Source organism: Schistocerca americana, chromosome 7 (genome assembly GCF_021461395.2).
Source record: "Schistocerca americana isolate TAMUIC-IGC-003095 chromosome 7, iqSchAmer2.1, whole genome shotgun sequence".
Lineage (NCBI taxonomy): Eukaryota > Metazoa > Arthropoda > Insecta > Orthoptera > Acrididae > Schistocerca > Schistocerca americana.
In genome coordinates, this window is record NC_060125.1 from 77,580,914 (window position 1) to 77,606,584 (window position 25,671).

A 25,671-nucleotide genomic window follows, 5' to 3' on the forward strand; every position below is an offset into this window, starting at 1 on the left:
TATTTCAACTTTAGTTATTTAATTTCCCTACCCACCAGTTACCCACTATGTACCCTAATCCTATACCACATTATTTACATTCATTCCGGAAACATGCATTCACCGTAGCCAAACTGCAATCCCACATACTTTTCCTCCAGTCCTGCTTAACCTTTGGAATTACCCCTAAAGGGCTTACCTTAAAAGTTCCCATCTCCGGGTGCAATTCCTCCTTCCACCAGTCTCTCCTGGACTTCCAGAACCTTCAATCCTTAGCCCTTACCCAACTTGTCCTGAATCTCTACACTACTTCATGTAACCACCACTCCCAACAGCTCCTATCTCTCTTCAAAGTCCTCCACCTCTCAAACCCTTGCTTGGAGAACACACTGAGGAACATCATCCTAGAAGCCAGCTGCAAACTTGAGTTCCATGCCACACACCACCTGAAAAAACTATCCACAGTGCTAGTGCAACACCTAAGAAGTGGGGTCCCTCTCCCTATCCCTCACAAACACCAACCACAACAGAACCTTCAACAAACCCCCCTCATAGCCAACAAACCTAGCCTAGCCACCCTACTCAATCTCCCCATCCCAGCACATACCCCACACAGACCAAATCTCAACTATAACCACAGTCAAATGCCACATATCACCAGTCCCAATTCAGTCCTAAACCTCTCATCCAGATCCCTCTCTCCTCCAGAGACATCTGTTCTATCAAAAGGCTTAACCTTTAGCCCCACACCTAAATTCAACCACACTGCCCTGGTTAAAGATCTCCTCTCATTCACCCGGAACCTCAACTGGAAATATCACTTCACTACCCAAACACAGCCCCCAAGTACTAGACCCAGTGTTGAACCCTGTCTAGAACAGTTCCGACTGCCTTCTCAAAGGGATCCTCCTCCCCTCCCCCAAAACCATCCCTTGCAGACATTTCAGGAATTCCTCACATCCAGTGTTGCCTCCCAGTCCTTCTTGAAGAACATCCCGACAACCCCCAACATCACCCCAGCTGAATCCCGTGCCATTAAGGAGCTGAAAATAGACCACTCCATTGTCATCCTCCCGGCGGATAAAGGCTCCACAACTGTCGTACTTGACCGTGTGGAGTATGTGGCAGAAGGACTGCGTCAACTCTCTGACACCTCAACCTACAAAGCTGTCACCCAGGATCCCATTCCCTCCATCCAGACTGAGCTGCAAAAAATCCTAAAAATCCAAGGTCCCTCACAAGGCCTCACAACGGCTTCCATAGACTTACTCACTCCACCTGAGCCACGTACCCCTACCTTCTACCTATTACCCAAAATCCACAAAGAGAACCATCCTGGCCGTCCCATTGTAGCAGGCTTCAAATCCCCAACCGAACGTATCTCAGCTCTGGTAGATCAGCACCTACAACCTATCACCCGCAGACTCCCATCCTACATCAAAGACACAAACCACTTCCTAGAACGCCTCAAATCCATTCCCACTCCTCTCCCACCTGAAACCTTTCTTGTCACCATAGATGCTACATCCCTTTACACAAACATCCCACACACCCATGGTCTCTCTGCCCTTGAGCACTACCTCTCCCAACGCCCACCCGAAGATCTTCCAAAAACCTCGTTCCTTATCACACTTACCAACTTCATCCTCACCCATAATTACTTCACTTTTGAAGGCCAGACCTACAAACAAATCAGGGGAACGGCCATGGGAACCAGGATGGCTCCCTCCTATGCCAACCTCTTCATGGGCCGCATGGAGGAGGCTTTCCTGAAGACCCAACAGCTGCTTCCCCTGGCCTGGTATAGGTTTATAGATGACATCTTTGTGGTCTGGACTCATGGTGAAGAAACACTCCTTAATTTCCTCCATAACCTCAACTCCTTTTCGAATCTGAATTTCACCTGGTCCTTCTCCAAAACCCAAGCCACCTTCCTGGATGTTGACCTTCATCTTGTTGAAGCTCACATCCACACCTCTGTCCATATCAAACCCACAAACAAACAACAGTACCTTCACTTTGATAGCTGCCATCCTTTCCACATCAAACGCTCCCTTCCCTACAGCCTAGGTATTCGTGGCAAACGTATCTGCTCCAGTGACGAATCCCTCAACAACTACACCAATAACCTGACCAGTGCTTTCCTCTCCCGCAACTATCCTGCAGACCTTGTCCACAAACAGATATCCCGAGCAATACATTCCTCCCCGTCCAACAACAATGTTCCTACCCCCAGACCACACAGAAGCATCCCCCTTATCACCCAATATTATCCTGGCCTCGAAAACATCAACAAATTACTCCGCCAGGGATATGACTTTCTCAAGTCAACCCCTGAAATGAGATCATCCCTTGACAAAATTCTCCCCACACCACCCAGAGTTGCCTTTCGTCGCCCCCCTAACCTCCGTAACATCCTTGTTAAACCCTACAATATTCCCAGACTACCTTCTCTACCCAGCGGTTCCTACCCCTGTAACCGACCCCGTTGCAAAACCTGCCCCATGCATCCCCCCACAACCACCTACTCCAGCCCCGCTACTGGTAAAACATACACAATTCAAGGCAGGGCTACGTGTGAAACCACACATGTCATTTATCAACTGACATGCCTGCACTGCACAGCCTTTTACATCGGCATGACAACAACCAAACTGGCTGAGCGCATGAACGGACACAGACGAACTGTCCGCCTAGGAGATGCCCAATACCCAGTAGCGGAGCATGCCCTCCAGCATAATTCTAGGGACCTAGGAACCTGCTACACCGTATGTGCCATTTGGCTTCTCCCACCCAACACCAGTCCCTCTGAACTGCGGAGATGGGAACTTGCACTCCAACACATCCTTTCATCCCGCCATCCCCCTGGACTGAACCTACGTTAAACCACCTCACTCCCATTCACTCTTCAGTCTTCTCCTCTTTCCCTTTCCTCTTTAGCCATTCACGCATCTTTTCATCCTACATAGTTGTGTTTATCTTTATACTATATACCTCTTTACTTCTGTATGCATCCTCTTTGGTTTGAAGCTGGCACAGTACTTACAGTAGAATATCTTTGGCTTCCCTCTGACAACCATGCCTCCATCCTTGCTACCCTCCCTGTTTACCTTTCCCTGTTGCTTCATAACCTGGGTTGTGAGTAACTGAATCCACTTTCCCTTCTTCCCTTTTTTCCCCTCTCTCCTCCCTGATGAAGGAACAAAGTTCCGAAAGCTAGGAATGTAAATTTTCAGTTCTGTTTTATGTGTATCTATCGGCTGTACTGAGCTGAGGTAAGTACTGGCCAGCCCCCCTATCTCTTTGTTAGTATTTGTTTCATATCTTATATGAGATTTTCCATTAATCATTTAGATCACCTATATGGTCCACATCCTTCATTGTTTTGTCCCTTTTGTTAGCTATCACTTACGTCTGTCATCTTAACACTTTCTCTTCTTCAGTGTTTTATATATACATAAATAAATATTTTCGTCACCAACTGTGCTAGTTTCATCTTCCTCCTATTATCTTGTTCCGTTTATAGTCCTCTTCTCTTTTTTATTTATTGATTTATTTATTCAACATTCCATAGTTTTAACGTTCGTTATTCGCTGTTTCCCAGCCAACAATCACTGCCAACAATCTCTTCCACACCTACCAGTATCATCCATTTACGTCGATTTCTTGTTGCTGGCGATATTTTTGTGCCATTGGCTATCTTTCTCTGCCACAAGAAAAATTTTTTGGGACATTTCTGCCCCACCCGCGATCTTTTTTGCGGCACGCGCGATCTTTTTTGCGGCACGCGCGATCATTTTTGCGGCACGCGCGATCTATTTGCGGCACGCGCGATCGCTTTTGCGCCACGCGCGATCTTTTTTCGCCACTCGGTATCTCAGTTTTTGAGCTACGTGTGTTCTTTTTCCCCTGATCTGGACATACTTGCTTGGTCTGGTCAACTTTTTCCGTATTTTTCTTATTTAGTGGTCTTCCTTTGGTATTGAACATTACCAACACAATTTCTTTCCTTCTCGTCCTTCCCTCCGTGTTTTACTCCTTCTTATGATTACTATTTCAACTTTAGTTATTTAATTTCCCTACCCACCAGTTACCCACTATGTACCCTAATCCTATACCACATTATTTACATTCATTCCGGAAACATGCATTCACCGTAGCCAAACTGCAATCCCACATACTTTTCCTCCAGTCCTGCTTAACCTTTGGAATTACCCCTAAAGGGCTTACCTTAAAAGTTCCCATCTCCGGGTGCAATTCCTCCTTCCACCAGTCTCTCCTGGACTTCCAGAACCTTCAATCCTTAGCCCTTACCCAACTTGTCCTGAATCTCTACACTACTTCATGTAACCACCACTCCCAACAGCTCCTATCTCTCTTCAAAGTCCTCCACCTCTCAAACCCTTGCTTGGAGAACACACTGAGGAACATCATCCTAGAAGCCAGCTGCAAACTTGAGTTCCATGCCACACACCACCTGAAAAAACTATCCACAGTGCTAGTGCAACACCTAAGAAGTGGGGTCCCTCTCCCTATCCCTCACAAACACCAACCACAACAGAACCTTCAACAAACCCCCCTCATAGCCAACAAACCTAGCCTAGCCACCCTACTCAATCTCCCCATCCCAGCACATACCCCACACAGACCAAATCTCAACTATAACCACAGTCAAATGCCACATATCACCAGTCCCAATTCAGTCCTAAACCTCTCATCCAGATCCCTCTCTCCTCCAGAGACATCTGTTCTATCAAAAGGCTTAACCTTTAGCCCCACACCTAAATTCAACCACACTGCCCTGGTTAAAGATCTCCTCTCATTCACCCGGAACCTCAACTGGAAATATCACTTCACTACCCAAACACAGCCCCCAAGTACTAGACCCAGTGTTGAACCCTGTCTAGAACAGTTCCGACTGCCTTCTCAAAGGGATCCTCCTCCCCTCCCCCAAAACCATCCCTTGCAGACATTTCAGGAATTCCTCACATCCAGTGTTGCCTCCCAGTCCTTCTTGAAGAACATCCCGACAACCCCCAACATCACCCCAGCTGAATCCCGTGCCATTAAGGAGCTGAAAATAGACCACTCCATTGTCATCCTCCCGGCGGATAAAGGCTCCACAACTGTCGTACTTGACCGTGTGGAGTATGTGGCAGAAGGACTGCGTCAACTCTCTGACACCTCAACCTACAAAGCTGTCACCCAGGATCCCATTCCCTCCATCCAGACTGAGCTGCAAAAAATCCTAAAAATCCAAGGTCCCTCACAAGGCCTCACAACGGCTTCCATAGACTTACTCACTCCACCTGAGCCACGTACCCCTACCTTCTACCTATTACCCAAAATCCACAAAGAGAACCATCCTGGCCGTCCCATTGTAGCAGGCTTCAAATCCCCAACCGAACGTATCTCAGCTCTGGTAGATCAGCACCTACAACCTATCACCCGCAGACTCCCATCCTACATCAAAGACACAAACCACTTCCTAGAACGCCTCAAATCCATTCCCACTCCTCTCCCACCTGAAACCTTTCTTGTCACCATAGATGCTACATCCCTTTACACAAACATCCCACACACCCATGGTCTCTCTGCCCTTGAGCACTACCTCTCCCAACGCCCACCCGAAGATCTTCCAAAAACCTCGTTCCTTATCACACTTACCAACTTCATCCTCACCCATAATTACTTCACTTTTGAAGGCCAGACCTACAAACAAATCAGGGGAACGGCCATGGGAACCAGGATGGCTCCCTCCTATGCCAACCTCTTCATGGGCCGCATGGAGGAGGCTTTCCTGAAGACCCAACAGCTGCTTCCCCTGGCCTGGTATAGGTTTATAGATGACATCTTTGTGGTCTGGACTCATGGTGAAGAAACACTCCTTAATTTCCTCCATAACCTCAACTCCTTTTCGAATCTGAATTTCACCTGGTCCTTCTCCAAAACCCAAGCCACCTTCCTGGATGTTGACCTTCATCTTGTTGAAGCTCACATCCACACCTCTGTCCATATCAAACCCACAAACAAACAACAGTACCTTCACTTTGATAGCTGCCATCCTTTCCACATCAAACGCTCCCTTCCCTACAGCCTAGGTATTCGTGGCAAACGTATCTGCTCCAGTGACGAATCCCTCAACAACTACACCAATAACCTGACCAGTGCTTTCCTCTCCCGCAACTATCCTGCAGACCTTGTCCACAAACAGATATCCCGAGCAATACATTCCTCCCCGTCCAACAACAATGTTCCTACCCCCAGACCACACAGAAGCATCCCCCTTATCACCCAATATTATCCTGGCCTCGAAAACATCAACAAATTACTCCGCCAGGGATATGACTTTCTCAAGTCAACCCCTGAAATGAGATCATCCCTTGACAAAATTCTCCCCACACCACCCAGAGTTGCCTTTCGTCGCCCCCCTAACCTCCGTAACATCCTTGTTAAACCCTACAATATTCCCAGACTACCTTCTCTACCCAGCGGTTCCTACCCCTGTAACCGACCCCGTTGCAAAACCTGCCCCATGCATCCCCCCACAACCACCTACTCCAGCCCCGCTACTGGTAAAACATACACAATTCAAGGCAGGGCTACGTGTGAAACCACACATGTCATTTATCAACTGACATGCCTGCACTGCACAGCCTTTTACATCGGCATGACAACAACCAAACTGGCTGAGCGCATGAACGGACACAGACGAACTGTCCGCCTAGGAGATGCCCAATACCCAGTAGCGGAGCATGCCCTCCAGCATAATTCTAGGGACCTAGGAACCTGCTACACCGTATGTGCCATTTGGCTTCTCCCACCCAACACCAGTCCCTCTGAACTGCGGAGATGGGAACTTGCACTCCAACACATCCTTTCATCCCGCCATCCCCCTGGACTGAACCTACGTTAAACCACCTCACTCCCATTCACTCTTCAGTCTTCTCCTCTTTCCCTTTCCTCTTTAGCCATTCACGCATCTTTTCATCCTACATAGTTGTGTTTATCTTTATACTATATACCTCTTTACTTCTGTATGCATCCTCTTTGGTTTGAAGCTGGCACAGTACTTACAGTAGAATATCTTTGGCTTCCCTCTGACAACCATGCCTCCATCCTTGCTACCCTCCCTGTTTACCTTTCCCTGTTGCTTCATAACCTGGGTTGTGAGTAACTGAATCCACTTTCCCTTCTTCCCTTTTTTCCCCTCTCTCCTCCCTGATGAAGGAACAAAGTTCCGAAAGCTAGGAATGTAAATTTTCAGTTCTGTTTTATGTGTATCTATCGGCTGTACTGAGCTGAGGTAAGTACTGGCCAGCCCCCCTATCTCTTTGTTAGTATTTGTTTCATATCTTATATGAGATTTTCCATTAATCATTGAGTGTATAACCAATCATTTGCCCTAAAATTATGTGTTACATCTCAAGCTACAGGGACATAATGCATCCGTGTTTCAAGGAATTACAACATGAATGGAAAAGTGAAGATGTGACAGATCAAGAGCATTATAAAAAGAATAAATAAATAAACCATCCAAGTACTGTACACTGCTGAAAGTTTTGTTCACCTGAAAGCTGGCCTTATACACGTTAACCATGTTGTCATGTAAATGTCGTCGTTTTGGGCACACTAAAATGGGATCTAAAGTGCAGATGTGGTTTGGCTGTCGACAAAGAAAATTCTTCGTGTATGGCTCCATCCATTTGTGTGAATTGCTCCAAACAACATTCAGTATGGAGCAGAGGAGAGAATGGGACTGGAAAGCATGGTCACCCAGTATATCCCATACTCTCAGATGAAAATGCATTGGCTCTGCAACCACGTACTTTTGTAAAATCATGTGCAACAGTGTGGATCAATGACTAGTGTTGGTATCCAGGCAGTGATTGTTGATGAAAGCCCAGCTAGCACCTGTAAATGCAGATGTAAATCCACATTGAAGTAGACATGGGAGTTGTGGGCTACTTACTGGACCAGGATGGGCAGCAGTTAAGGGTCAAGGCAAAGATGCTTGCCACTGGAGGCTTCACTGAAATAATAGTGACAAGGCGAGTTCTTTATTATGACTCATGTAGATACAGATGGATGCCATGGTGCAGCAGCTGTGCCACCTGTCGGCACATGATTGGGTGCTGCAGTGTGTGTTGACAGCAGCCATTACAGCACTAGGAACTAAATCAATAAGTATGCATAAAACAAAAACAATATTGGTCAGTTGAGAAAAATAATGCACCCTCACAGCATGCAGGTAAGGAAGAACAAAAGATAGGTACCAGTAACAGACTTATCTACATCCCCAAATATCTATCCACGCACTAAAAAATCTACTCACCAAGCAGTGGCAGGAGGACATACGTATAAAAGGTATTACATATGCCAGCTTTCAGAGCCAATGGCTCTTTCTTCTGGCAGAATGGTTGAAGGGGAAGGAAGATGGGCGAAGAAAAAGGAATGGCGAGGTTTAGGAAGAGGGGTAGAGTTTGGAAAAGCACCCAGAATCCCAGGTCAGGGAAGACTTACCAGAAAGGAGAAAAAGTCTTTCCTTCTCATACCATCCAGTAAGTCTCCCCTAACATGGGGTTTTGGGTGACTTTTCCAAATTCTACTTCTTTCCCCAAATCTCTCCCTAAAGAAATTCCTGGTCCATTGCCAGGCCACTCCCACTTCCAACCCCTTGCCACAGGGGTCACATCCCTCTGGAAGACCAAAGTGCAAGACCTAGAAAATCAGCACATACTATTTCAGTCCAGTCACAGGCTTGTTCTGTCCCATCAGAAGCAGAAAACCCGTGAAAGCAGCCATGTCATATAGCATTCCTGCTTAAATTTGTGCTTTGTATTTTATGTGGACATGATCGCTAACCAACTGTCCAGCAAATAAATGGTCACTGATAAGTGGTCACTGCCAAATTGAGGCCAAAAACAAAGTTGACGATCCAGTGGTGGAAGATGCAGTTGTGCACAAAATGCCCAAGTTCAGTGGCTGCTTCACAACCCATGCCATCAGGATTGTTTCCCCCAGCACCAGCTTTTCTGAACTACAGAAGATGGGAGTTATACTTGCAATACATCCTTGCGTCTGTAATCCTTAGAGTTTCAATCTCTGCTAACTCACTACACTCTACCATCACCCAACAGTTTCCCCCTCCTCTTTCCTGTCACCCCTTCCAAGTTCATACCTTCTTGTCATTACCACTGTGTGATGCAATTATTTGGTGAGTGGTCTTGTTTACCCCTAAATTATATAAATGTATGAAGTGTACTGTACATAGTTAAGTCAGCCACTCCCTTCCAGCAGGCTGAGGTGTGGTGCATAGTCATATATAACAGGACACCATATTTTTAGCTATGGCTCTTCTTTTGGGAGGAAGCACACCTATTCACACACAAAACCTCACAGACCATCAAATGCACACTACTGTGGCCATGGCTTCACGGATTATTAGAGAGCCATTGCCCGGGCTGGTGGATGTGGGGAGGGGCCAGGGAAGTCACAAGGCAAGGAGGGGTCAGGTGAGGCAAGAGCAGGAATACACATGTGTCAGCAGCTGCATCACAAGAGGAACAGAGAATAAGAGATACATTTTACATATATTCCATCCAAAATTTCCGTTATTCCTCGCTAGACTGGAGATTTTCTTTGCTCATGGACTGGGTGTTGTGTTGTCCATAAGTTCATATCATTCTACTACTGAGATCACTGTAAAGACACATCCTGAAAGCTCGTAAATTTAAAAACCACCCATTGGAAAATCCAGGATGGAATGTAACAAATTTGTGTATTCTCTCACCATATAGCAGACATCCTGAGTTGCAGATAGGTACAACAAAAAGACTGTCACAAATAAAGCTTTCAGCCATTAAGGCCTTTGTCAGCAACAGTTGACACACACACACACACACACACACACACACACACACACACACACACTACAGTCTCAGGCAACTAAAACCAGTTTCCTGAGACTGCAGCCGTGTGTGTGAGTTTCATTTGCGCGTGTGTGTGTGTGTGTATGTGTGTGTGTGTGTGTGTGTGTGTGTGTGTGCGCGCGCGTGTGTGCCTGTCGCTATTGTTGACAAAGGCCTTAATGGCTGAAAGCTTTATTTGTGACAGTTTTTTTGTTGTGCCTGTCTGCAACTCAGCATATCTGCTATATGGTGAGTAGCAACTTTACTTTTCATAATATTGAAAAAAAAACATATATTATCTTTATGAATGTATGGAGTGTATTATTTGTAATTTTAAATATGTGTGCATAGAAATCACTTCCACCTGTATACATTTAAGTTGCCTTGTCCAATATCTTCTGCATAAGCTGCATTTGTAGACAACAGGACCAGTAAAAATACTATAAAATACAACTCAATGGGACAATTACACTACAACTCACACATCTTGCCCACTTCCCATTTTTTTCATTCTTGTTTGAGTTTCCATTTAGAATTTTACTGTTAGTAGGCTTGACTGATTTGTCCTGATCTGAAGATCTTGAAAGGACTGGTGAATATGTAACATGAAGCAACCACGAACCATGTTTAGTAGATTGCAATTATACATTATCTAACGTGTAAGTATGAAGATTAAATTTCTTCCTTGTTGCATTTGTGTGTCATTCTCAGTTTCTCACAGTTGTTACTTTTCAGTTTCATTTCAATCATTTTGTAATTACATCCTTTGAGTATTATTGATTACAGATCTACAAAGCAATGATGAAAAATGGTACTTTGCGACCTATTGATGAACAGAAATATGGATTGTATGGCAAATTGGGATACATAAACAAGATGATAACAGCAAATGCACGAAGATTCCCTCTAATGACTGGAACACAGTGCACAAAAGTAAGATTTCACTCATTAATACAGAGAAATTGGTCAGTAAAAGTGTTGAAACATTTTCAGTTGTTAACTTCTTCTCTCTTCATTGCTTCTTAACTGAAGTAAATTTTGAATTTTACATAAAAATTGCACATTAATTACAATATAAATTTATTCCAGTCTTCATTTTCACAGACCTCTCAATTTTATTTACAGTTGGCTCATTTTTTCTTTACTTAAATACCAATAAATTATTTACCTGAGTCTTATGATTTGAATATGCAGCATCAAGCAGTTTCTTAAGAAAAATTTTGTTTCAGATGCAATCTGAAGAAAAAGTACGAAGTATGTTGTTAGAAACACAGAGTAAGTGAAGTTGTATTATTTTATTCATAGCTGTTTTATTAACATTACATGGATAGTATTGTTTCAGTAAATTGTAAATTTTCAGTCTGGTAGAGAAATCGGGCAAGTGGAAGCTTGAGTTACTTTATTGTTATCCATGACTGAGTCCATAAATTCAAGCTAGATTCATTCATGCAAACTGTTGTGTTTATAATATTATTAACACCATATGATGGTTCTAATCATAGAGTTTTATATCTTGCATTTGTTATACCACACGTTATTATGTGGATTTTCACATTGCATCTCACAAACATTTTATAGGTTAGTGTAATGAGTTGTCACACTCTTAAGCCGTTCGACATGCTACCAGTTTTTTCTTTGAACTCCACTCGACCTGGAGAATACACAAATTTTACATATGAATAGCTATGGTGTTCTTTTAATCATTGACAGAGGTCTTCTTAGGCACTTGTGGGTTTTATTGTTGTTCTAAAGAAGGTGTAGTTATCTACGCCGAAACCTGGGTTAACACTTAACACTAGGTGCTTTTTTTGCAATCGAGGCGGCTTTTTAGTTTTTTACTATATTAACCAACAATTGCTGATGGGCTGCGATGTTGAAGGTTCTTAAATTTTACACCCATTGTTTTTGAGGGCAGTAAATGCAGAAGCTGACAATGAGGCACCTATGTTGATGAAACATATGAAACTAAGTAGTATCACCCAAAAGACTGAAAGAAGCAAGTGACCACTCTACACCTATATCTATATACGTACTGTTATAATGTCAATGTAATAGAGGGAAACATTCCATGTAGGAAAAATTATATATAAAAACAAAGATGAGGTGACTTACCGAACGAAAGCGCTGGCACGTCGATAGACACACAAACAAACACAAACATACACACAAAATTCAAGCTTTCGCAACAAACTGTTGCCTCATCAGGAAAGAGGGAAGGAGAGGGAAAGACGAAAGGATGTGGGTTTTAAGGGAGAGGGTAAGGAGTCATTCCAATCCCGGGAGCGGAAAGACTTACCTTAGGGGGTAAAAAGGACCGGTATACACTTGCACACACACACATATCCATCCGCACATACACAGCTATGTGCGGATGGATATGTGTGTGTGTGCAAGTGTATACCTGTCCTTTTTTCCCCCTAAGGTAAGTCTTTCCGCTCCCGGGATTGGAATGACTCCTTACCCTCTCCCTTAAAACCCACTTCCTTTCGTCTTCCCCTCTCCTTCCCTCTTTCCTGATGAGGCAACAGTTTGTTGCGAAAGCTTGAATTTTGTGTGTATGTTTGTGTTTGTTTGTGTGTCTATCGACCTGCCAGCGCTTTCATTCGGTAAGTCACCTAATCTCTGTTATAATGTCAAGTTTAACAAATATATTTCAGAACGACACAACACATATAAGTCACAGAGTAAGTTGACAAGCAAGACATGTGCACACATTAGCATTCGAATGAGCACTGAGTCCCAGTCTAGCGGCCGCTGCTCGGCTGGCCGCTTAGGTGGCACAGCTGCTGCATGGCTGGCAGACAGTGCCGCACGTAGAGGACACGCGTTATTGTGCGACGGCGCTTTGAATGATCAGCGAGTCACAACACGTACTCTACAAACTACTGTAAAGTGCATGGTGGAGGTACATAGCATAACCACATTTTAGGATTTTTTTCCCAGTCCAGTCACTCATGTGGAAAAAATGTCTAAATGCCTTTATGTGTGCAATGATTATCCTAATACTGTCTTTATGTTACCTATGAAAATAACACATAATGGGCTTAAGAATGTGTCTAGAGTCATCAATTAATGTTGCTTCTTGAAATTTTGTAAGTAGACTTCCACCGATGTACGGTGACATTTGCTGTTTGCATACTGTCTTTTTAAAGATGCTTGTAATACAGTTTTTACAGTATGAGACAATATAGGATCAATATATTTTCATAAGCAACAACAATGATGGTTAATACATACATACATTAGAGCAAAAAGTTATTTTGTTGAACTATGAGCTGGGTACTCTTCAAATGACAAAAATGATATGACCTATTTTTCTTAGTAGAATTTTGAGTTTGTGTTTTTATCCACGGGATTTAGAGAGGTCAATGTAGAATTTTCTGAAAACTTACCTTTTGTAATTGAAATATTTCATTTATCAGTGTGTTATTCTACTAAAATTCTGTGGTTTGAAAACAAAAAGAACAGGGCTACAGTACTGTGGCACTAGGTTTTTGAAAGGATTATGTATATATTAGATTATGGAAACCAACACTTTTGAATAAAGATAACTTTTTAATTACACTGTTTTCAGAAAAGAAGAGGCCTGTCAAATAAGATAGACATTTCATAAAATAAACAACACATAAAATAAGGGAAAGGCAACCACTCACCAACAGAAGATTGACGCATGGAGCACAGAAACACATAACAGAATACAGCATTCACACCATCTAATGTGGACTACCTCTTTTCATGCAAAAGTACAAACATTCAAACACACAGACACCCAAATGAACACTCCCATAGCCATGGCAAGATTAATTATTGGTACACGATCAGTGAAAGGAGCTGATGGAGGTGGGGAGGGATAGGAGAGGGCACAAGAAGGGGGTAGCGGGAAAAAGGCAGGTCTTCAGGTAGATGCCTCTGCGCCTGCACTAGAGGAAGGCAGGAATGCAGATGGTACAGCAAGAGAGATGCAGGAAGAAGGAGAGGGGACAAAACTAAGGGGGAAGAAAGAGAGAAAGGTGAAGAGGGTGAATGGGAGGGGCAGCCTTAGAGTCTCTCCCGCTGCCCCCACCTTGAGTCCTTCCCTCCCCAGCTCCATTAACTCAGGCAACTGTTTTCAATAATTGAGTGTCTATAATTATTCTTGCCATGTCTACAGAAGTGTGTATTTGGGCTTCAGTGTTGTTCGGTGTGTGAATGTGTGTACTTACAATGAGCTAATGCTCGAAAGCTAGTGTGTATGCTGTTCTATGTTACATGTTTCTGTGTTCCAAGCATCAATCTGTTATAGGTGAGCGGTTGACTTTCCCTTATTTTACATATTGCTCCCTCCAGGAATTTCCATTATTGTTATGAAACAAATAACTAGTACCAAGGTTAAAATTTCAAAGGCAAGTGGTTTTTACAAATTGTTAATTTTGATATTTCTTTAAATAAAATGATCTACATGAACTACTTATATTGTTATCAGCAGCCTGTAAACTATGCACTCAGTGATAAGTTTTTGAAAAATACTACTTTGATAATGATTTGGATCATTCAGATACAATGCATGTGGCACAGAGAGCAGAAAAGGGGGGAAAATACAGTATTAAGCATGCCCTGACCTTAAATGAAACAATTTCACATTGCCACATTCAACACCAACTTATATATATGAATTAATGTGTCCCAGTTGTGACTCATTGATATTGCCATCATTGGATATTGTGTTTGTGCATTTTGTAAAGTGCGTAGTTTTATGTTTCTGAACATTTGCAAGAAGTTGTCAGTCTTTGCACCACTTTTAAATCTTATCAAGATTTGACTAAATATTTGAGAAGTACTTCAGACAGTAGTACATCATAAATAATTGCACTATCTGCAAAAAGTCTAAGGTTATTATTAATATTGTCTGCTAGATTATTAATATAGAATATGAACAGCAAGTGGGCCAACACTCTTCCTTGAGGACACCTGAATTACTTCTACATCTGTACTTTCTATCCAAGCACTCCCAAAAAGCAGTGGAGCTCCCATGATACTAGGTATTAGCTGCGATCCAAAATGGATATCAGTGACAGATTTGGATTTGATCTTAGTGTTTGTTGCAAGATATAGAAATAAAATCATAATACAGACTTAGATATCACTTTTTGCCCCATACTATAATACTTTTCTAATAAACATTTGTGTGGTACTGGAGAGTTGCTTTTCTGAAGTCAAGAAATACTTCATCTACCTGACTGCCTTGATCCTTGCCTCTCACATTGTCATATGAGTTGGGACTTGCATGAGTGATGTTTTCAGAATCCATGTTGGTTGCACTGAGATAGTCACTCAATTTGAATACCTCATTACATTTGAGCTCATAATGTGTAACAAGACCCTATAAAATAGCTTGTAGGGTGGTCTAGACCTGTGAATGTGGAATATTTTTAATAATTTGGAAGACAAATGGCAACTTGTAAATAGCCATAAGAAATTCTAGTTCCAACCATGTTAAAAACCTGTATAATATTGAAAAATACAGGATGGAATGTAACAGTGTCATGAAAAGGATAGTTGCTGCTCACCATATAATGGAGATGCTGAGTCGTGGATAGGCATAACAAAAAGACTGTCACAAAATGAGTTTTTGACCAACAATGCCTTTGTCAAAAATAGCCAAAATACACACACACAACACATTTTCTGACAGTCTTTTTGTTGTGCCTATCTGTAACTCAGCACCTCCACTATACCATGAGTATCAACTATCCTTTTGATAATATTGTTGCATAATCTTGACTTTTAAATCATTTTCTTGAAAGAAAAACAGCTGACTATACCAATTTTGCCCTTTCTCTGAGAACTAGGGATTGCTGCGCTCCAACCGCCACACCATTCCGCCCTTGTGGCTGGGTATGGGAGTCCTTGCAACAGATGGATGTCAAAGATATTGGATGGTAGTTTTGTGGATCACTTCTGTTACCCTTTTGTGGAGAAGTGTAATCTTTGCTTGTTTCCAGTATTGGGGCACAGTTCTGTGTTCAAAGAATCTATGGGATGGTTGAAATCTGAGTTAACTTAGCCACAGATTCTGTGTCGGATCTGGTAGGGGTTCCATCAGGCTTTGGAATATTGTCACATTTCAGCTGTTTCTCAGCACCAGTGACATATATCTATATCCACTCTTCTTTGCATCAGTGGGAGAATTAAACTGAGGGTAATACTCCTGGATTTTCCTTTAAGGAAACATATACTTCCACATTCATTTTATTCAGTTGATGAGTATCTAACAGTCAATTCATATCAACTCTACTTGAACCTTAATTTCACTTATTGTAAATCTTATAATTCTAATTATTTTGAATGTTTGCTGTGTTACTAAATTATAGCATGCAAATCTGACAAATAACTTACACAATGCATGTTGAGATATACTGTTATATTGTATTATTATATCTTATTATTGTAACTAAACATACATATCTGTGCTACATATTTTCATATTTCTGTGTATGTGTTTTTCATACATTGCACAGCATATCTTTTTTTATTTTGTACAACATAATATTCTTGGCACCAAAATAAATAAACGGATAAGATTGCAAATGTAGTTCAACATACCTGCTTTTTCCTTAATTTCAGTTCCTGTGTGATTCATGAATAGTAGTCACTGGAGGGTTTACTCGGTACCCTCATGATAGTGAAACATTGTACATTGTGCAACATAATATTCAAGGCACAAAAACAAATAAACAAACAAGATTTCAGAGTTAAACGTATCTGCTTTTTCCTTAATTTCAGTTCCTTTGTGATTCACGAGTGGTAGTCATTGAAGGGTTTACTCGGTGCCCTCATGAAAGTGAAACATGTTTCATTTAGCATCTCTCTCTTTGGGCAGGATGTCCCCGGAGGAAAGGTCAGTATCCAGGGATATGACAGGAATGATCACATGAAGCAAAACACTTCCTATGGACGTATGCACTACTCCACATTGTTTATTAGATAGAACACATTTAACAAACATTTGTTTTTGGGTCAGTGGGATGCACATATGTGACTTACCTACTCGAATGTGCAGTTGTCCATAGTGTGATGTGAGTCGTGTAGGTCAAGAGATTGAGAGTGAATCAGAAAAAAGGCATCAGTTAACTGTCTTTGTATATACTCCAGTGCCACAAGTCTACACTATTGAAGAATATGCAGATATGGTGTTTGTTTGTGGCTTTTGCAGTGTTAGTGTTCTGCTGCTGCCAAAGAATACCATTGACATTTTTGAACATGTTGAATTTCTGATCATAGAATGTTTACCAGAAATTAAATACATATTCTTCCAAGTTTCCATTTTTCTTATGAATGTGTAGTTCAACAACTCTGCAAGAACAGCAAGACATTGCTGAAACGGTAAAGTGTAATGCCCATGCCAGCACACAATGACAGTTGGGGCATATTGATGTCTTACAAGCATATATAAAATGTATACCCATTTCACATACAGTCTGTCCGCAATGGTCACATTGGAAGTAATGTCACACAACTTGAACTTTGTCATGGGTTAAATAAGAATCATCATTTGCTTCCATTAATACTATTCGCTGACTAAGTCATGTTTGCATGGAATGGAATCAACAACACATAATAGTCATCAGTGGTCATAAGAAAATTCACACACTACAGTGGAAGCCAGTTTCCAAGTTCTTTTTTTTATCAGTGTTTGGTGTGTCATGATTGGTAACCTGTTGACAGTTCCAGTCATTTTAGATGAGTGAATGATGGAGCTGAGTTACTTGCATTTTTTGAAAATTTATTTGTTGAACACCTTGAGGATGTCCTTGTAGCCATGTGGACTGCAATGTACTTCCAGCATGACAGAGCCCCTTGACATTTTACCAGACATGTTACGGATTATCTCAATTGCACTTATCCTAGTTTCTGGATTGTTTATGGAAGTACAGTTAACTGGCCACCAAGATTGCCAGGCTTTACACCATTTGATTTTTTGTTTATGGGGTTGGATGAAGTCTTGAAGTGTAACAAAAATGAGAATAAGTGAGATGAACTGCTTGGTCATATCATGGATGCTGCTGCTTTCATTATGGAACATGCTGAGGCACTCAGACAAGCAACACAATGTGTTCTCTCAAGAGTGCACAAATGCACTGAAATTGACAGTGGGATATTTGAACATTTATTGTGAACTATACAACAGCTGCCGGACGAAGTGGCCGTGCGGTTAAAGGCGCTGCAGTCTGGAACCGCAAGACCGCTACGGTTTGTGATGTCCTTAGGTTAGTTAGGTTTAACTAGTTCTAAGTTCTAGGGGACTAATGACCTCAGCAGTTGAGTCCCATAGTGCTCAGAGCCATTTGAACCATTTGAACAACAGCTTCAATGTGACATGTATAATCATGCTTAGATGTGAATGTATTACAAATAAATATTTTTCTATTGTTACTTTGTACAATGCATGTTGTAATGTTTCCTAACAGTTGTACATGTATATGAAGTGTGTTCAAAAAGAAAATGAACTTGCTTATTGTACAACACTGTCCCCTTCAAAATAGTCCCCTCTACTGGCAATACACCATTCCCATTGTTTCTTCCAGTTTTGGAATGTCTCCTGGAACACATTTTATTGTAAGACACACAGGTTTCTCATTGCATGGTCCTGTAGCTCTCTATGGTTTGGAAATGACATCCTTTCAACATGTTTTTCAGTTTGGGAAACAGGAAAAAGTCTGCTGGGGCTACATCCAGAGAATATGGTGGATGGGACACAACAGGAATTTGATATTTTGCTAGATAGCTGCAGACAAGGAGCGATGCGTGAGCTGGTGCATCATCATGACGCAACTTCCAACTCTGGCTTCCCACAGTTCAGGCCTCTTCCTGTGCACCACATCCCTCATGCATACTAGGATTCCCTGGTAGATTTCCTTGTTTACCATCTGACCATGTGACACAAAATCATGATGGATAATGCCTTTGTAGTCAAAAAACACAACCAACATCACACTGATCTTTGACCGACTTACGAGTGCTGTTTTGGACAATGTGACCACCCATTGCCCACCCACTGTGATGACAGCATCTTCATTTCAGTATCATAGTCATATACCCACGCCTCATTGCCTGTTATGATGTTCTTAAGAAAGTTTTCATTGTCATTAACAACTGCAAGCAGTTCCTCACACATTTCAACACTGGTCTGTTTCTGATCTTCAGTCAACAAACTAATGGTTTCGGCGACAAGAGAAGTGGTGCAAAACTGGATTGCGAACTTCACACTTCTCTTATTACAGTTGACTTACTTGAAACATTTAGCTGATCCTCTTCTCTGTATATGCGGCTGCGTCGATCTCCATAACTTCTTCTCCAAAGAAATAATGCTGGTTAGAGGAACCAAAATATTACTATCTCTCTCATTTGAAATAACTCAGTACTCTCATACTTTCAGTTCAGATCAGGTGTATTTTCATTTCCACAAGTTTCATATAAGCATACAAGCTCTTGCAAGTCAATTACACTGATACCCATTAGATACAATTAAATGTAATCACAATTGCCTGGTTTTAACAACCAAATAATTTCTCTTGCGGCAAACACTTGTTGGTGTTGTTCGCCTGTCCCGCTTATCATCTTCTTATTACAAACTTCCAACCTCACAGTAGATGCGTTTCCACTCTCTTACTTACTTTTAAAACATTGGGTGTTCAAGACGGTGGAAGGCCGAGTGTCTATAATTTACGCCGAAATTCTGGAGTTACTACACATCCCTCCCCTTAGCTCGAACGCACGATACTTTATTCATATTCATTATGTACTTTAATATCCCACATAACACTAATTTACATTTTAATCAGTATACATTATATTTCTTTTAGTAATCATGTACTTAATATCTAGCTCTTCTTTTTTCGTTTGGATAATAACTATCTGAGCATTTCACCTAATGTTGGAGTTAGTACTTTTATACAAAGGCACAGACAGTGTTTAGAAATGATAGATTGCATGCAACCAGAGGTGGCGTGTTTGTCGCTGTTAGTAGTAGTTTATCCTGTAGTGAAGTAGAAGTGGATAGTTCCTGTGAATTATTATGGGTGGAGGTTACATTCAACAACCAAGCTAGGTTAATAATTGGCTCCTTTTACCGACCTCCCGACTCAGCATCATTAGTGGCAGAACAACTGAGAGAAAATCTGGAATACTTTTCACATAAATTTCCTCAGCATGTTATAGTCTTAGGTGGAGATTTCAATTTACCAGATATAGACTGGGACACTCAGATGGTTAGGACGGGTGGGAGAGACAGAGCATCGAGTGACATTATACTGAGTGCACTATCCGAAAATTACCTCAAGCAATTAAACAGAGAACCGACTCGTGGAGATAACATCTGGACCTACTGATAACAAACAGACCCAAACTTTTCGACTTGTAAGCGCAGAACAGGGAATCAGTGATCATAAGGCCGTTGCAGCATCCCTGAATATGGAAGTAAATAGAAATATAAAAAAAGGTAGGAAGGTTTATCTGTTTAGCAAGAGTAATAGAAGGCAGATTTCAGACTACCTAACAGATCAAAACGAAAATTTCTGTTCCGACATTGACAATGTTGAGTGTTTATGGAAAAAGTTCAAGGCAATCGTAAAATGCGTTTTAGACAGGTACGTGCTGAGTAAAACTGTGAGGGACAGGAAAAACCCACCGTGGTTCAACAACAAAGTTAGGAAACTACTGCGAAAGCAAAGAGAGCTTCACTGCAAGTTTAAATGGAGCCAAAACCTCTCAGACAAACAGAAGCTAAACAATGTCAAAGTTAGCGTAAGGAGGGCTATGCATGAAGCGTTCAGTGAACTCGAAAGTAAAATTCTATGTACCGACTTGACAGAAAATCCTAGGAAGTTCTGGTCTGATGTTAAATCAGTAAGTGGCTTGAAACAGCATATACAGACACTCCGGGATGATGATGGCATTGAAACAGAGGATGACACGCATAAAGCTGAAATACTAAACACCTTTTTCCAAAGCTGTTTCACAGAGGAAGACCACACTGGAGTTCCTTCTCTAAATCCTCGCACAAACGAAAAAGGAATAGAAAAGCAACTGAAATCACTCAACAGAGGAAAGTCCACTGGACCTGAAAGGATACCAATTTGATTCTACACAGAGCACGTGAAAGAACTTGCCCCCCTTCTAACAGCCGTGTACCACAAGTCTCTAGAGGAACGGAAGGTTCCAAATGATTGGAAAAGAGCACAGGTAGTCCCAGTCTTCAAGAAGGGTCATTGGGCAGATGTGCTAAACTATAGACCTATATCTCTGATGTCGATCTGTTGTAGAATTTTAGAACATGTTTTTTGCTTGCGTATCATGTCGTTTCTGGAAACCCAGAATCTACTCTGTAGGAATCAACATGGATTCCGGAAACAGCGATCGTGTGAGACCCAACTCGCTTATTTGTTCATGAGACCCAGAAAATATTAGATACAGGCTCCCAGGTAGATGCCATTTTCCTTAACTTCTGGAAGGTGTTCAATACAGTTCCACACTGTCGCCTGATAAACAAAGTAAGAGCCTATGGAATATCAGACCAGTTGTGTGGCTGAATTGAAGAGTTTTTAGCAAACAGAACACAGCATGTTGTTTTCAATGGAGAGACATCTACAGACGTTAAAGTAACCTGTGGCATGCCACAGGAGAGTGTTATGGGACCATTGCTTTTCACAATATATATAAATGACCTAGTAGATAGTGTCGGCTTTTCGTGGATGATGCTGTAGTATACAGAGAAGTTGCAGCATTAGAAAATTGCAGCAAAATGCAGGAAGATCTGCAGCGGACAGGCACTTGGTGCAGGGATTTGCAAATGACTCTTAACGTAAACAAATGTAATTTATTGCGAATACATAGAAAGAAGGATCCTTTATTATATGATTATATGATAGTGGAACAAACACTGGTAGCAGTTACTTCTGTAAAATATCTGGGAGTGTGTATGCAGAACGATTTGAAGTGGAATGATCATATAAAATTAATTGTTGGTAAGGCGGGTACCAGGTTGAGATTCATTGGGAGAGTCCTTAGAAAATGTAGTGCACCAACAAAGGAGGTGGCTTACAAAACATTCGTTCGACCTATACTTGAGTATTTCTCATCAGTGTGGGATCCGTACCGGGTCGGGTTGATGGAGGAGATAGAGAAGATCCAAAGAAGAGTGGCGCGTTTCATCACAGGGTTATTTGGTAAGCGTGATAGCATTACGGAGATGTTTAGCAAACTCAAGTGACAGACTCTGCAAGAGAGGCGCTCTGCATCGCGGTGTAGCTTGCTGTCCAGGTTTCGAGAGGGTGCGTTTCTGGATGAGGTATCGAATATATTGCTTCCCCCTACTTATACTTCCCGAGGAGATCACGAATGTAAAATTAGAGAGATTCAAGTGCGCACGGAGGCTTTCCGGCAGTCGTTCTTCCCGCAAACCATACGCGACTGGAACAGGAAAGGGAGGTAATGACAGTGGCACGTAAAGTGCCCTCCGCTACACACCACTGGGTGGCTTGCAGAGTATAAATGTAGATGTAGATGTAGATATCTGGGAACTGTGCAGACAACATTCTTGATTTCCAGTCACAGACTCCAGGTGCCATAGACACTTAATTATTTCTTTCTTCATTCTAATTCTCTGTACTATTTTTTCTTTAGTACATAATAGTTTCATTACCTGCAGTAGCTTGTAGTCTAGAGGAACTCTGGGCAAATGAAATTGTTCTTTCTTACACTAATAAAAATAAAACAATAATGCTAGTGGAATATAGAATTCAAATTTACCAGAATAATTCCCACAAAATGTGTGACTTATGCCACAATATTGTCCTTTTCCCTGTAGGAACAGTACCTATACCTTACATACGGGTTGACCCTATGAGTGCACCTACTCCTACTGTTTCAGTAGGTATGCCCCTCTTCATTCCTTTTTTCCTATGGTACAGGTCAATCCCCTTCTTGGTCCCCCTGTCCGCACAGTATAAGTCAGCCTTTCTTAGGTCTGCCCATCTGCCCTTTATATCCAATAAATGCTGGGTGCGCCCACCTTATCCTTCCTGAGTAGGACTCATGTTTCATTTCCCAAGTATACATCTTTATGTACTCTATAATTAAATATCCTCTGGAAAATAAAATCTATTTCACACTTAACACTCACTTCCTAATACTTCACTTAATCCCCTAGAGTCCTCCACTACTATTCCACTATGCTTCCCATAGACACAACATTTATATACACTACTCAATATATCATACCTTTACTTATGCTATACTTGTCCCACTATCCTTCAAATCATCAGAACAAATGTTCAACTGACATTCCTGAATAACTATCACAATTAGTTCCTCCTTGGCTTATACGCATTAATTCCTCCTTGGCTTATGCTCTCCTTAATTACTCACACTTCCTTCACATGTATCCCTGATGTAGAATTATCATAGGTTTATATATATGTGATATAGAATCATCATCGTTCTATTCTTATATATACACGGTGGTCCATTGATTGTAACCGGGCGAAATATCTCACGAAATAAGCGTCAAACAAAAAAACTACGAAGAACAAAACTTGTCTAGCTTGAAGGGGGAAACCAGATGGCACTATGGTTGGCCAGCTAGATGGAACTGCCATAGGTCAAACGGATATCAACAGCGTTTTTTTAAATAGGAACCCCCTTTTTTTATTACATATTTGTGTAGTACATAAAGAAATGTGAATGTTTTAGTTGGACCACTTTTTTCGCTTTGTGATAGATGGCACTGTAATAGTCACAAACATACGGCTCACAATTTTAGACGAACAGTTGGTAACAGGTGGGCTTTTTTAAATTAAAATACAGAACATATGTACGTTTGAACATTTTATTTCAGTTGTTCCAATGTGATACATGTATCTTTGTGAACTTATCGTTTCTGAGAACACATGCTGTTACAGTGTGATTACCTGTAAATACCACATTAATGCAATAAATGCTCAAAATGATGTCCGTCAACCTCAATGCATTTGGCAATACGTGTAACGACATTCCTCTCAACAGCGAGTAGTTCGCCTTCCGTAATGTTCGCACATGCATTGACAATGACTGATGCATGTTGTCAGGCATTGTTGGTGGATCACGACAGCAAATATCCTTCATCTTTCGCCACAGAAAGAAATTTTACCAATTCAGCTGCACGTAAGCTATGTGCCGGACATCCATCATGTTGGAAGTACAGTGCCATTCTGTCAAGCAGTGAAACATCTTGTAGTAACATCGGTAGAACATTATGTAGGAAATCAGCATACATTGCACCATTTAGATTGCCATTGATAAAATGGGGGCGAATTATCCTTCCTCCCATATTGCCGCACCATACATTAACCCGCCAAGGTCGCTGATGTTCCACTTGTCACTGCCATCATGGATTTTCTGTTTCCCAATAGTGCATATTATCGGTTTACATTACCGCTGTTGGTGAATGACACTTCGTCGCTAAATAGAACACGTGCAAAAAAATCTGTCATCGTCCCATAACTTCTCTTGTACCCAGTGGCAGAACTGTACATGATGTTCAAAGTCGTCACCATGCAATTCCTGGTACATAGAAATATGGTATGGGTGCAATCGATGTTGATGTAGCATTCTCAACACCGACGTTTTTCAGATTCCCAATTCTCACGCAATTTGTCCGCTACTGAAGTGCGGATTAGCCGTGACAGCAGCTAAAACACCTACTTGGGCATCATCATTTGTTGGAGGTCATGGTTGATGTTTCACATGTGGCTGAACACTTCCTGTTTCCTTAAGTAACGTGACTATCTGGCGAATGGTCCGGACACTTGGATGATGTCGTCCAGGATACCGAGCAGCATACATACCACACGCCCGTTGGGCATTTTGATCACAATAGCCATACATCAACACAATATTGACCTTTTCCGCAACTGGTAAACGGTCCATTTTAACACAGGTAATGTATCACGAAGCAAATACGTTCCACACTGGTGGAATGTTACATGATACCACGTACTTATACGTTTGATTACAGCACCGTCTATCACAAAGCGAAAAAAGTGGTCCAACTAAAACATTCATATTTCTTTATGTACTACATGAATATGTAATAAAAACATGGGGGTTCCTATTTAAAAAATGCAGCTGATATCCATTTGACCCATGGGAGTGCCATGTAGCGGGCCAACCATAGCGCCATCTGGTTTCCCCCTTCAAGCTAGATGAGTTTCGTTCTTTGTAGCTTTTCGTTTGATGCTTATTTCATGAGATATTTGGCCCAGTCACAATCAATGGACCACCCTGTATATATACATGATAGTTTCTTTCTCGTACGTAGGCAATGTAGAGCCATTATAGTGAATGACAGTGTGTGCATATTTCCCTAAAATGTCCCCATGTAACCATGTGTGTGATCTAGAACCATCACAGTAAACGACAGTGTGTGCATCCTTTCTCAATGTCATCCTTTCTCAATGTACACATTCCTTTCCCCCTACAACCCTTTACGGTTCTCTCTTTTTGATGTGTAAGATCATTGTTTGCGTAATTGTATTTTTTGTGTGTATGCATAAGTGTGTTTGTGTAGCCTGATTCTTCAGCCTACTTATTAAAATAAGTTGAATTGATTGGAAACCATGGAAAATGAGAAGGACTTCTGTGATAGAAGTACATGAATATATAAAGAGGGAAAGATAGACAGGTACTAAAATGAGAAGTAAGAAAGGAAAAAGTAGAAATGGTTGCTAAGATCAAAGAAGAGAAAGAATATAGCCCCATAGACAGG

General features: G+C 41.6%; 1 protein-coding gene across 1 annotated transcript in view; it reads left to right on the top strand.

Annotated features, from left to right (window-relative positions):
• Positions 1-25,671, top strand: part of LOC124622726 (tubulin polyglutamylase ttll6-like) — a 500,830-nt gene that overhangs the window by 407,820 nt on the left and 67,339 nt on the right. The window contains exons 14-15 of the mRNA XM_047148517.1: positions 10,677-10,823; positions 11,120-11,165. Of these exons, the coding sequence (XP_047004473.1) occupies positions 10,677-10,823; positions 11,120-11,165 (193 nt within the window). The remainder of the gene's footprint in view (positions 1-10,676; positions 10,824-11,119; positions 11,166-25,671) is intronic.